The sequence below is a fragment of the Taudactylus pleione genome, unplaced genomic scaffold, assembly GCF_031769625.1.
Source record: "Taudactylus pleione unplaced genomic scaffold, aTauple2 ptg000535l, whole genome shotgun sequence".
NCBI classification, from domain to species: Eukaryota; Metazoa; Chordata; class Amphibia; order Anura; family Myobatrachidae; genus Taudactylus; species Taudactylus pleione.
This window is the reverse complement of record NW_028284937.1, coordinates 4,383,200-4,396,137: the sequence shown is the minus strand read 5'-3', so window position 1 is coordinate 4,396,137 and position 12,938 is coordinate 4,383,200. Positions and strand designations below refer to the sequence as shown.

Below are 12,938 nucleotides of genomic sequence, written 5' to 3'. Positions count from 1 at the left end.
CTGATGTATGGAGACCTTTAATCATATTAAGGCCCCCATACATCAGAGATTGATTGCAGCAATCGTGCAATTTGCAATCGATTGTGAAAAAAAATCTTTTCCTTTTTCAATCGATTGTGGCAATTCTGCAATCTGCAATCGATTGAAAAAGGGAAAGATTTTTAAACACAATCAATTGCAAATTGCACGATTGCTGCAATCAATCTCTGATGTATGGGGCCTTTAGGTCAATGGTGCGTTTGAAAGGTAATGCGGTGCAGGTGTGTGCAGAGACTTGCTGAATGATGCGGTGCAGGTGTGTGCAGGAACTAGCTGGAGTGATACGTGTAATCATATTAGGCCAATGGTGTGTTTGAAAGGTAATGCGGTGTAGGTGTGTGCAAAGACTTGCTGAATGGTGATGCAGTGCAGGTGTGTGCAGGGACTTGTTGAATGGTGATGCGGTGCAGGAGTGTGCAGGGACTTGCTGGAGTGATAAGTGTAATCATATTAGGTCAAAGGTGCGTTTGAAAGGTAATGCGGTGCAGGTGTGATAACAGGTGAGGTGAGGTGATAGGGGTTGGGGCTGGAGGAGAACGTGGGTGGGCTGGTTGGAGATTACTTAGTTATAACGGATTTGACTTCGTTGTCAATGTTGAGTCACCTGGGGGTTAATGTTTTCAGCGTGAATATCCATCTAAGTTCCTCCTTGTTGAGGATTTTGTTATGGTCTCCGCCTCTCCAGTTTTTTTTGCATGTGTTTGATTCCTATGAAAGTGGTGCCTTGTGTGCTGCTGTGCTGGCATTCTTTGTAGTGTACGGGTATGTTATGGTTCTCAGTTTGTTTGGTGATGTTTCTCAGATGGTCGGCAATTCTGGTTTTTAGTGGTCTGGTGGTCCTACCTATGTATTGTTGATTGCATGGGCATTGTATGAGGTAGATTACGTTGTTAGTGTTGCATGAAATGTGTTCTTTCATTTTATACGTGGTGTTTGTCTGTGTGGATGAGAATGTTGTAGTGGGTGTGGTGCTTCTATATTTTAGTGTGACGCAGTTGGTACATGAGCCGTAGTGGAAGAAACCCCCTGTGAGTTTGGAGTTGTCTAGAGTGCTTTGTGTTCGGATGGGGGGAGGAATGTGGTTGGATAAGAGTTTGTTATGAATGTTGGGGGCCTTGCAGTAGATGACTTTGGGTCTGTTGGGTAGGATACTTGTCAGTTGTGCATCTTCCTTAAGTAAATGCCAGTGTTTGTTGATGATTCTTTTTATTTGTGTCGCCTGTGTGTTGAATTGTGTGATGAAGGGAACGTGGTTGTCTGTGTTTTGTGGTTGTTGTTTGTATTCCAGAAGTGGTTTCCTATCTTCTAGTCCTATTCGGGTGAGTGTGGCTTCTAATGTGTCTGGTTTGTATGCTTTGTCCGTGAATTGTTGTTTAAGTGTTGTGGCTTGTTCGTGATAGTCCGTGAGTATTGTGCAGTTGCGTCTGATCCGCTTGAACTGTCCTGTGGGGATATTGCTGAGCCAGGAGGGGTGATGACCACTACTGGAGAGGATGTAACTGTTGACGTCTACGGGTTTTTGAAAAGTCTTGGTCTGTATCTGGTGATTATCAATGTATATTTCTAGGTCTAAGAAGTTGACGGAGGATTGGCTGTAGTTGGTCATGAATTTGAGGTTCCTGTCATTGTTGTTGATGTATTGAATGAAGTCAAGGAGTGTGTGTAGGGGACCCTTCCAGATGCAGAGGACGTCGTCTATGTATCTGGTCCATAGGACCAAATTCGCATCCCAGTCATGACCCGTCCATATGTGGGAGTCCTCCCAACTGCTCATGAACAGGTTAGCATAACTGGGCGCGAACTTGGTCCCCATAGCGGTGCCAGTCCTCTGCAGGTGGAAGTCCCCATCGAACCAAAAGTAATTGTGTGTGTGAATGTATTCAATGCCCTAGAGGATGAATGTGATCTGTTCTGGTTCCAGTGTGTCGTTGTGATTGAAATGGTGTTTGATGCTGTCAAGACCCTGTTGGTGATTGATGATCATGTATAGGGATGTGACGTTGCTGGTGACTAACCAGTGGTCATCCCCCCAAGTGGTGTCCTCGAGTATTTTCAGTATGTGTGTTGTGTCCTGTAAGTGTGAGCGTTGGCGTTTGACATATGGTTGAAGATAGTGGTCGATGTATTGTGATAGATTAGATGAGATGGAATTGATGCCGGAAATGATGGGTCTACCTGGAGGGTTTGTCGCGCTTTTGTGTATCTTGGGGAGATAATAGAATACGGGTATGACTGGGTTTGGGTTATGGATGAAGTTATATTCCTGCTTATTGAGGATGCCTGTGTCTAAACCGGTCAGTAGTATGCGTTTGAGTGTTTGGTTGAACTTGAGTGTCGGGTCAAAATTGAGTTTCTCATATGTGTCTCTGTCTTAAAGGATGCGGTGTGATTCTGCGATGTAGTAGAGTCTGTCCAGGAGCACTATGCCCCCCCCTTGTCTGCTGGTTTAATTATCAGGTTTCTGTCCGATTTGAGATTGTTCAGTGCACTTTTTTCATTAGTGGTGAGGTTTGGGTTGTGCCGTTTATTAGAGGTATTGCGTTTGTTGATGTCCTCTGTTACCAGATGTTCGAAGGTGTGTATGAGGTGACCTTTTAGGTGACTGGGGAAGAAGCTGGATGGGAGTTTGAGTGTAGTGTGTTTGTATTGGTTATGTATGGGTTCTTTTGTGATGGGGTTGGACATGAAGTATTTTTTGAGGGTGAGTTTCCGGATGAATCTGTTTAAATCAAGGTAAGCTTCAAATTTGTTCAGAGGGTTATGTGGGGCAAATTTAAGTCCTTTGTTTAGTACGGAGATGTCATTCGGTGTGCGGGTGTGGCTGCTTATATTGAAGATACCTGTACTGTTGGGTGGTGTGGGATTGGTCAGTGTTTGGGTTTTGGCGGTTTGTCCACCTCTGCATCCTCGTCTCGTTGGTCTAGCTTGCATTTTGGCCTTGTTGGGGTGTGTGTTAGGGTAGGTGGTAGGCAGGCGCGGTTGACCGGCCTCCAGATCTAAAAAGTGCTGTGACCATTGTTCCTCTGTGTGGATGGGTGTACATGGAGGTGGCAGTGGTGGTTGTGGTGGTCGGGTGGCTTCTTGTGTATTGTCTGTTTGTGTTACTGTTTGGTCTGGTGTCCCTCTGAGTGAAGGTCGGATATAGTTTGGGATGGTTTTAGTGCAGGTCGGATACAGTGAGGGGTACAGTCTGAGTTAGTGTGCGGGATACAGTGTGGGTCGGATACAGTGCAATTAATAGTGCAGGTTTGATACAGTGTGGGTTGGATACGGATCAAGACAGTGTGGGTTGGATACAGTGCAGGTCGGATACAGTGCAGGTCTGATATAGTGCAGGGTACAGTGTGAGTCGGTTACAGTGTGGGTTGGATACAGTGTGGGTTGGATACAGTGTGTTATAGAGTGTGGATTGAATACAGTGCAGGGTACAGTGTGAGTCAGTTACAGTGCAGGTCAAATACAGTGCAGTTTATAATGCAGGTCGGATACAGTGGGGGTTGAATACAGTGCGGGATACATTGTGGGTTGGATTCAGTGCAGGTCGGATATAGTGTTGGATACAGTGTGAGATACATTGTGGGTTGTATGCAGTGTCGGTTGGATATAGTGTTGGATACAGTGTGGTTGGATACATTGTGGGTTGAATACAGTGCAGGGTACAGTGAGTAGGTTAGAGTGCAGGTTGGATACAGAGCAGTTTACAGTGCAGGTCGAATACAGTGCGGGATACATAGTGGGTTGGATGCTGTGCCGGTCGGATACAGTGTGGGTTGAATACAGTGCGGGATACATAATGGGTTGGATGCAGTGCCGGTCGGATACAGTGTGGGTTGAATACAGTGCGGGATACAGTGTGGGTTGGATGCAGTGCAGGTCGGATACAGTGCGGGTTGAATACAGTGCGGGATACAGTGTGGGTTGGATACACCAAGAGTGCACTTACTGTGGCAGCGGTGTCGGCAGTGTGGTGTGCTGGCGGTGTCCTCAATGTGAGTGTGCCAGTGGTGTGCTCAGTGAGAGGTGGCGGTGGTGTTGGCAGTGTGGGGGTGCCAGCGGTGTCCTCAGTACAGTGGTGCCTACTATCTCGGCAGTGTGGTGGTGCCAGCGTTGTGTCCTCAGTGTAGGAGTATCGGCAGTGCAGAGTTGCTGACTGTGTCCTCAGTACGTGGGGCGGCAGTGCAGGGGTGCTGGCGGTGTTGGCAGAGCGGGGGTGCCAGCAGTATCCTCGGTGTGGGAGTGTCGGCAGTGCGGGGTTGGTGATGGTGACCTCAGTACGTGGCACGGCCATACTAGCAGTGTCCTCAGTACAGGGTGCCGGTGGTGTTGGCAGAGCGGGGGTGCCAGCGGTGAATTCAATGGGCTTAACGCTGATTGGCTGAGAGCCGTGACAGACAGCTCTCTCAGCCAATCAGCAGTGAGCCCATTGAATTCAATGGGACTTTGTAAAATGGCCGCTCAAGGCATAACCTCAAGATCCGACAGCGTGATTGCGAGGTTTAGTCTCGATTAGGGATCCGGGGCAGGCAGGGAGATCCAAGCTGTGTCTCGGATCCCCCCAGATCCCCAATTTTGGGTGGTCTTGGTACTCTGAGAAAAAAAAAAAAAGTGTGTAGTAAAAAAAGTGTATGGCAGGTGAGGCACTGCCTCCCCTGTTTACCTTTTCCGCACATCCCTAATCAAAACTCACCAAATTTCCTGCACTATATACTGCTGCACCTTTGTATAATGCCCAAATGAACCCTCAGGTTCATATATGTATCTGTAAATCTGGCTCTGATACTAGCCAGTACTGTACCTCCCCAGCCATGTACCTCACCGCACGTCACTGATCGGGTGTACACACTGGTCAATGGCCTGGGCGATATATCGTTCGTCGACTGTATGAGCGATATATAATCGGGGCCAATGTGTACCAAGCATTAGTGACCGTGAGAATCCGTATAGTTAGAATTGAATAGTTTCCATTAAAATATTACTTTTGGGTTTATCAGATATTTGAATAAGTTGTATCAATGAACATCACGTAATATACAAATAGAGGAGTGTTATACAATATCAGCTTGATAGGAGCCTTACATCACTAATGTATATGGTCGGGATTCCATTAGTCTGTGACTCCATGGTTACCTCCATTCCTCTTCTCACATCATGACACATTCAGCATTGTCCTAACTAACATAGGGGAAAATGTATCAAACATTTAAAAGAGTGGATAATTGGACAAGTGTAGATGTTACCCATAGCAACCAATGAGCTTTTACCTAGTACTTCATAGAATGTATTTGATAAATGCCGATTGGTTGCTATGGGCAACTTCTCCACTCTTTAGAAAGTCTAATACATGTCCTCTACAATCATACAGGTGGGCTGCCCACTGCCTCCCACAGGATCAGTGCACATATCCCCAGATATACTCCCACGAGATGTAACATTTTTATTGATATGATTGGTTAGAAGTTGTTTTAGCTCTACCCATTTCCAAACTAGTGACACATTGGATAAGCAGAAGAGGATGGCTGAATACAAAAAGTTCCTCTCTCCCTATCCAAAAATATAGTAAAAGCTAGGTTTAAAAGCAGGTTATCTAGTACACTATACCAGCCTCTATACCGAAAACACTGAAATCATTAGTGGGATAACCATTCATTATTATGGTCATACCAACACTCAATTGGAGGTGAAAGAAGTTTTTAGAGTTATATTTTGTTACTCTGCACTAAAGTACCAAATAGCTTCTAACTTCCCTGTTTCAAACACAGCTTGTAAAATGGCAGTTAGAAGCTGATTGGTTGGCACTTTCTCTCTCTCCATGGTTTGATACATCTCCCCTAAGTTTGGGGGAGATATATCCAGACTTCTAAAGAGTGGAAAAGTGGACAAGCTTCTGTCTATCATTTTATAGAATGGAATTGACAAATTGCTAGCTAGAAGCTGAAAGGAGTTTCATACTAATCTAATGGGAAAACTACTTTAGCTCCCTTCAGACTGACTGCTAAATGATTCTAAATGATTCTACATACAAGATTCCATCTTGTATGTAGATCGATGTTGGCTACATACAAGATGACAAGGCAGCTATAAAGCGGATTGCATCTCCAGTCAATCATCTGCAGTCTAGTCCTACATATGCAGTCTCTCTTGTGTCTGGTGTTAGATAGAGGTGATGAAGACATCTGCAAGTATGCTTCAGGCATGAGTCTTCTCACAAGATCTATAGGGACTGGCTCACTCAACCAGCCACTGGTGTGCAAGACTTTGCGCACACTTTAAATGACTATAGATGCCGGAGACCTCTTCTGAATAGTTCTTTGGACTAAATAAGGTAACAGCTACAATCTCCTGTTTTATGGAATGGGGATTTTATAATAGCCCACAATATAGGACTAGTGTCCTTAATATTAGCAAATCTGGTTAAGGTTTGAATAGTGATACAAATACAGTATACCTGTATATGATATTATATATTATATTATATATCTGTTGACGCAATTTTGTGTTTGAGACAAATTTGCATCAACATACAGGGGTGTATCTAGGGGCCCGAGCGCCCCAGGCAAAGTAAGGGACTGGTGCCCCCCTCCCCATATTTTTTAGAATAATTACGCAATGTATTTATATAATTGAAAACGAAAAAAAATTAATATTTTAGTTTAAATATTAGAGCGATGAGCAATTAAATATAAAAAAAGTACCCACCATCACTCATCAGTTTAGCTGCCCTGCCCAGGATGCCCCTGTCTGCTGTGATGATCTGTGCACGCAAGTCACCCCGTAGTCATCACAAACCACACACTTAGCTGCCCAGTCTGTCTAGCTGTCAGTGTGTGTCACTCAAAACTTGTGATCCTGGTAGACGGTGTCAGAGACCGTAACAGCTTCTGCCAGGATCACCACAGTTCAAGTTGCGCAACTTTTCAGTAAAACGCACTTAGGGTGCCTCATCCCACTCTGTGCTCCCCTTCTCCCTCCACATCCCACACTGTGCTCCCCTTCTCCCTCCACATCCCACACTGTGCTCCCCTTCTCCCTCCACATCCCACACTGTGCTCCCCTTCTCCCTCCACATCCCACACTGTGCTCCCCTTCTCCCTCCACATCCCACACTGTGCTCCCCTTCTCCCTCCACACCCCACACTGTGCTCCCCTTCTCCCTCCACACTCCACACTGTGCTCCCCTTCTCCCTCCACACCCCACACTGTGCTCCTCTTCTCCCTCCACACCCCACACTGTGCTCCTCTTCTCCCTCCACACCCCACACTGTGCTCCTCTTCTCCCTCCACATCCCACACTGTGCTCCTCTTCTCCCTCCACATCCCACACTGTGCTCCTCTTCTCCCTCCACACCCCACACTGTGCTCCTCTTCTCCCTCCACACCCCACACTGTGCTCCTCTTCTCCCTCCACATCCCACACTGTGCTCCCCTTCTCTCTCCACATCCCACACTGTGCTCCCCTTCTCCCTCCACATCCCACACTGTGCTCCCCTTCTCCCTCCACATACCACACTGTGCTCCCCTTCTCCCTCCACATACCACACTGTGCTCCCCTTCTCCCTCCACATACCACACTGTGCTCCCCTTCTCCCTCCACATACCACACTGTGCTCCCCTTCTCCCTCCACATCCCACACTGTGCTCCCCTTCTCCCTCCACACCCCACACTGTGCTCCCCTTCTCCCTCCACACCGTGCTCCCCTGCCCCCATCCACATGCTACACTCTCTCCCCTTCCTCCATCCACACCCCACACTCTGCTCCCCTTCCCCATCCACACCCCGCTCCCCTTCTCCCTCAACACCCCACACTGTGCTCCCCTTCCCCCATCCACACCCCACACTCTCTCTCCTTCCCCCATCCACACCCCACACTCTGCTCCCCTTCTCCCTCCACACCCCACACTCTGCTCCCCTTCTCCCTCCACACCCCACACTCTGCTCCCCTGCCCCATCCACATGCTACACTCTCCCCCCTTCCCCCATCCACACCCCACACTCTGCTCCCCTTCCCCATCTACATCCCACACTGTGCTCCCCTTCCCCATCCACACCCCACACTCTGCTCCCCTTCCCCATCCACACCCCACACTCTGCTCCCCTTCCCCATCTACATCCCACACTGTGCTCCTCTTCCCATATCCACATCCCACACTCTGTTCTCCTCCCCCCACACACTCTGCTCCCCTACCCCTATACCACTGTATGCTCCCTTGTTTCCCTTACACATGCCACAATATATTATGTGCCCCCCCTCCACATTGATCCCACATTGTGTGTTCCCCAGGACCAGATGCCCCCTTAGCAGTTGTTACTTTAAGTAACTTACTAATCATTCTGGAAAGGAGCTCCAGGGCCGTCTCTTGTCATTTTCGTCCAGTGCTGCTTGCTGGCTCCGAAGTCAGTGACAGCCCACTGCCAGCTAGTATTATCATGATCAGGCAGTGCAGGGAGCCGGGTGCCCAGAAGAGAAAGCAGGCCGTCTGCCTGCTGTGTTGATGACGCTGCTGGCGGGGGCGGGGCTGCCTGGTGAAGTTGGATCTTTCAGCCAGAGCCAGTTATTCAAGGAAGGAGTCAGGTGACCTGTCATTAGTTTTGGAGGCACACGAGCGTCAATGCTGGCCTCTGCAGCTTTGATGCTGCAGAGTGCAGAGACCTTTCAGCGGGGGATGGATCCCGTCACCTGCAGGTGGTTGGCGGGTACCCGGCAAACGCTGGCAGGCGGAAGAGAGTGCAAAGGGACAGCGCACAACACAAGCTGAAATGCTGGACTGTGGCAAATCTAAACCATGGCTGCAGGTGGCACCGCCGGGTTGCGCCCCCCCCCCCCCTTTGGGCGGCGCCCCTGGCGAGTGCCATCCTGGCCAATGGGTAGATACGCCCCTGTCAACATATCAACGTGGTCTCTATGTGGTGATACGACGGGGATCGGTACAGGACGCAGGCACTCGGGATCCCGGCGGTCAGAATCCCGACAGTGTTAGAATACAGACACTTGTCGGTCAGAATTCTAACCCCCCCCCCCGGTGCCTGACCGTAACCTTCCCCCCCCCCCCCTAGTGCCTAAAATGTGTAAGGATCCCCTGTAATGCAAGAACCAGCAGGGACAGAGCTGGTTTTAAATATATGGTGAAGAAAAATGACGTGAGTTCCACTGTATATTTAAAACCAGCCCTGGACCCTTTCTAACGGGGGGGCTGATGCCACAGCCAGGGGTGCCCTTTCACCGGGCCCCCCAGCCGTAGCATCAGCCCTGACCGTTAGTCAGCCCTCCCCAATAAAGGGGTCACCCTCTACAGGGCACCCCTGGCCTAGGCTGATAGCCCGGGGCTATCCCCGCCACCCCTGGGTGGTGAGTGACAGGTTGATTGGTGAGTATTGGATCGTTTTTTACAGGTAATTCCAATAGGATACTTTACGTTGACAAGTGGACGTGAACATCTGGAAACAGGTGAGTATGTATACGTATGTATATGTATGTACATATATATGTAATAAAGCTTTATTTTACAGGTGTGTTGTGTGTTTTTTTTAACCATTTCTTTACAGGTGAAGTACTGGTACCAGTGGCCCTTAATGCCTCGCATGCTGATACTTGTGGTTCTCCAAGTACCAGCATGCGGGGGAGGCTTGCTGGGACCTGTAGTTCCACTGTAAAGACAATGATGATACATCTATTCTTTACACTTCATCTAACACAATCAACCCGCCACCCACCACCCAGGGGTGGCGGGGATAGCCCTGGGCTACCCTTTATTGGGGGGGTGGTCCCAAACTCCCTGGGGATCCCTGACCTGGACTGACTAACGGTCAGGGCTGATGCTGCGGCTGGGGGGCCCGGTGAAAGGACACCCCTGGCTGTGGCATCAGCCCCCTGTTAGAAAGGGTCCAGGGCTGGTTTTAAATACACGGTGGAACTCACGTCATTTTTTTCTGTTGTATATTTAAAACCAGCTCTGTTCCTTGCCTTGTGCTGGTTCTTACATTACAGGGGATCCCTACACATTTTCCCCTGTAATGTTAAGAACCTGGACAGGCAGGCAAGCCCAAAGCTGGTTAGTGTTTTGGGGGGGGACCTCACATCATTTTTTTTTTAAAACATTTTTCTAATTTTTACAAGGGTTAAAACACAAGCAGCAAGCACATATCTCACTATGTGCTGGCTGCTAGCTCGGGAGAGATTTGTGGAGAGAAAACACTGCAATGTCGGGTGACTAATCTCCTGCAAAACGAGTTACTCGGGAGCGATATCTCGTTCTGCTTCACCATCGGCAAACTCGTTTAGCCTCAAATCGCCTGTTGGTAAGTTTGGTAAAAGAAAAGGGACTAAATCATCCGAATTTGGGCGAATTCCAGCAAGATAAATCACTTTGAAAATCAGGACCATCTCTAATCTTAGTAAATTTACCCCTTAGAGTTTTCTCTGGGTTCAAAGCTATTATATACCTGATCATAACCTTGGGATAAGTGGACTGCTCAATACCATTTAGATAGGAGACTCTACACTTCCCGGAGTTCACATGTGCTACAACAGTACTTAAAACAGTTATATAGATTACAGAGAGAGAGTAGACTTAGCCTGAAATGCTTTATGTTGCATCTAAATCTGTCCATAGACAACATACCTGGGTCCTCAAAGCCTTCGCCATAAAGTCTGTGGTGGGAAAACATGTCCTCCTTATGTTGCCGGATGTAGATACAGTAGACAAGAATGAACAGACAAGCAAGTACCCCAGCCATGCCGAGAAACAACGCAAGCAACTTGTGGGCTCCGAAAAACTTCTTCATCCCTGAACCTAACAAAAAGAATGGTTACAAATATGAGCACCCTAAAGATGAGGACACCTTAGGCAGCATGATTTGGAACATTCACCAACCTAGCCTACCAAGTAAGTGTAGACGGAACTAATCAGCTGCTAGAAATTGCTCCCTTATCATATCATAAAGTACCAAAAATGTATGCATTGCTGTACAATTCATATATAATGCACAGAGACACTACAATAAACTAATACAAACTTAAACAGTAGGTTGAAGAGGACCCCGATCATGAAAGCTTACAGTCAAGCGGTGAATGGCTGTATTGGTAGCTTTATATGACCTACAGCATCTAGCACATTTGGATGTTAACAGCAAACACAGCGGATGTGGCTTGTTAGTAGCACTTTCCCTCTATTCTGTCTTTCATCCCCCTTACCTGGAGAATTAGGATGGAAAAAGAATAATGTAATATTGTGCAATCCACACGTCCATTCATCAGGTTTCTCTCCTTCAACAAAGACCATGTTGATTGACATCTGTTTCTCTATGTACCTGGTTGAATGTACTATTGAATGATTTTATATACAATTATTTTTGTGTTATATTTATTTTCTGTAACCCAATTATGACGCACAGGAAGGACATAGGAACATCATTATGTGGCAACCTTGGCTTGACATATAGTAATGTCACAATGGTATTTCCAGTGTTTATTATACAGCTCTATTCTGTGCCATTATTTTGTATTTAAATAATGACTTATTTTTATGTCAATATGATGGATATGTTGCCTTGGTAAAGACTCAATTATTTATTGAATAAAAATATTACATCGTTCAACAAAAAAAGAGAATTCTCCCGACACCCACGTCACACCGACTCCTTCAGCATCCTAACCCAATACCCCTTTTAAATCAGCAGACAATGCTGCAATACTTGGAACGTTAATACAGGTTGAGTCTCCCATATCCAAATATTCCGAAATACGGAATATTCCGAAATACGGAATATTTTTAGCATGACTGAGATAGTGAAACCTTTGATTTTTGATGGTTTAATGTACACAAACTTTGTTTAAGGCACAAAATTATTAAAAATAAAGTATAAAATGACCTATAGGCTGTGTGTATAAGGTGTATAAGACAGGTAAATTAATTTCATGTATTTACACAAACTTTGTTTGAGCTACAAAATTATTGAAAATATTGTCTAAAATTACCTTCAGGCTGTGTGTATAAGCTGTACATGAATCATAAATGCATTCTGTGTTTAGATTTAGGCCCTATTCCTAAGAAATATAAATATCTTATGCAATTATTCCAAAATACGGAATATTCCGATATCCAAAATACCCTTGGTCCCAAGCATTTTGGATATGGGAGACTCAACCTGTAATGTTCAACTCAGCATCCACATACCAAACCACCGCCACTACCACAACTCCAGCATCCCTGGCAAAATGGTTACAGTTCCCCACAAACTTAGGACAAAACGTTTTGTGCGAGACGCATATAAGACTAGTTTGAAAAGACAAAATTTTCCTCTTGTCTAATCAAGCACACCTTAGAAGACTTCCATAAATTCACTGAGTGGCCAAATTATTAGGACCACAACGGAATTTTATGCAAAGTAGCTCTTCCGCAGATAATGCTGATGCAGGAGGTCTGAATCTGTATAAGAACGGAAACGTGATGGTATGCACAGACTAATGAAGTGCATCACTCATGAAATAATAAACACGATCTGACAGACTTTGAGCGTGGAATGATTGTTGGTGCTAGCAGCAGCGCTGTGAGCAATAGCAAAACGGCTGCACTGGTGAATTGATCGAGAGCAGCAGTTGTTAGAGTGCACACAGAGTGGACCAGCCAACAAATATCTGGGTCTGAGTGCAAAGGCCTGTGGTCGTAAATGGCTATCAGACACTCGAGGTGAACAGAGAGTAGGCAGACATGTTGAGCCCCACATATGAGCAACAGTTCATCAATTTATTATTGATAATCTGAATCAAGGACCACTTCAGATGGCCTCTCAATGAGCAGTATGCTGCACATTTCATCGTATGGGCTGCAGAAGCAGGAGGCCTGTCCGTATGCCATTGCCATTTGCTGCAAACTGGGTGAAATGCCTCCAGTTTGCTCAGGAG

General features: G+C 46.6%; 1 protein-coding gene across 1 annotated transcript in view; it reads right to left on the bottom strand.

Annotated features, from left to right (window-relative positions):
- GFY (golgi associated olfactory signaling regulator) overlaps nucleotides 1-12,938 on the bottom strand; it is a 43,895-nt gene that overhangs the window by 19,145 nt on the left and 11,812 nt on the right. Inside the window, exon 3 of the mRNA XM_088450983.1 lies at nucleotides 10,657-10,827. Coding sequence (XP_088307109.1) covers nucleotides 10,657-10,827 — 171 coding nt within the window. The remainder of the gene's footprint in view (nucleotides 1-10,656; nucleotides 10,828-12,938) is intronic.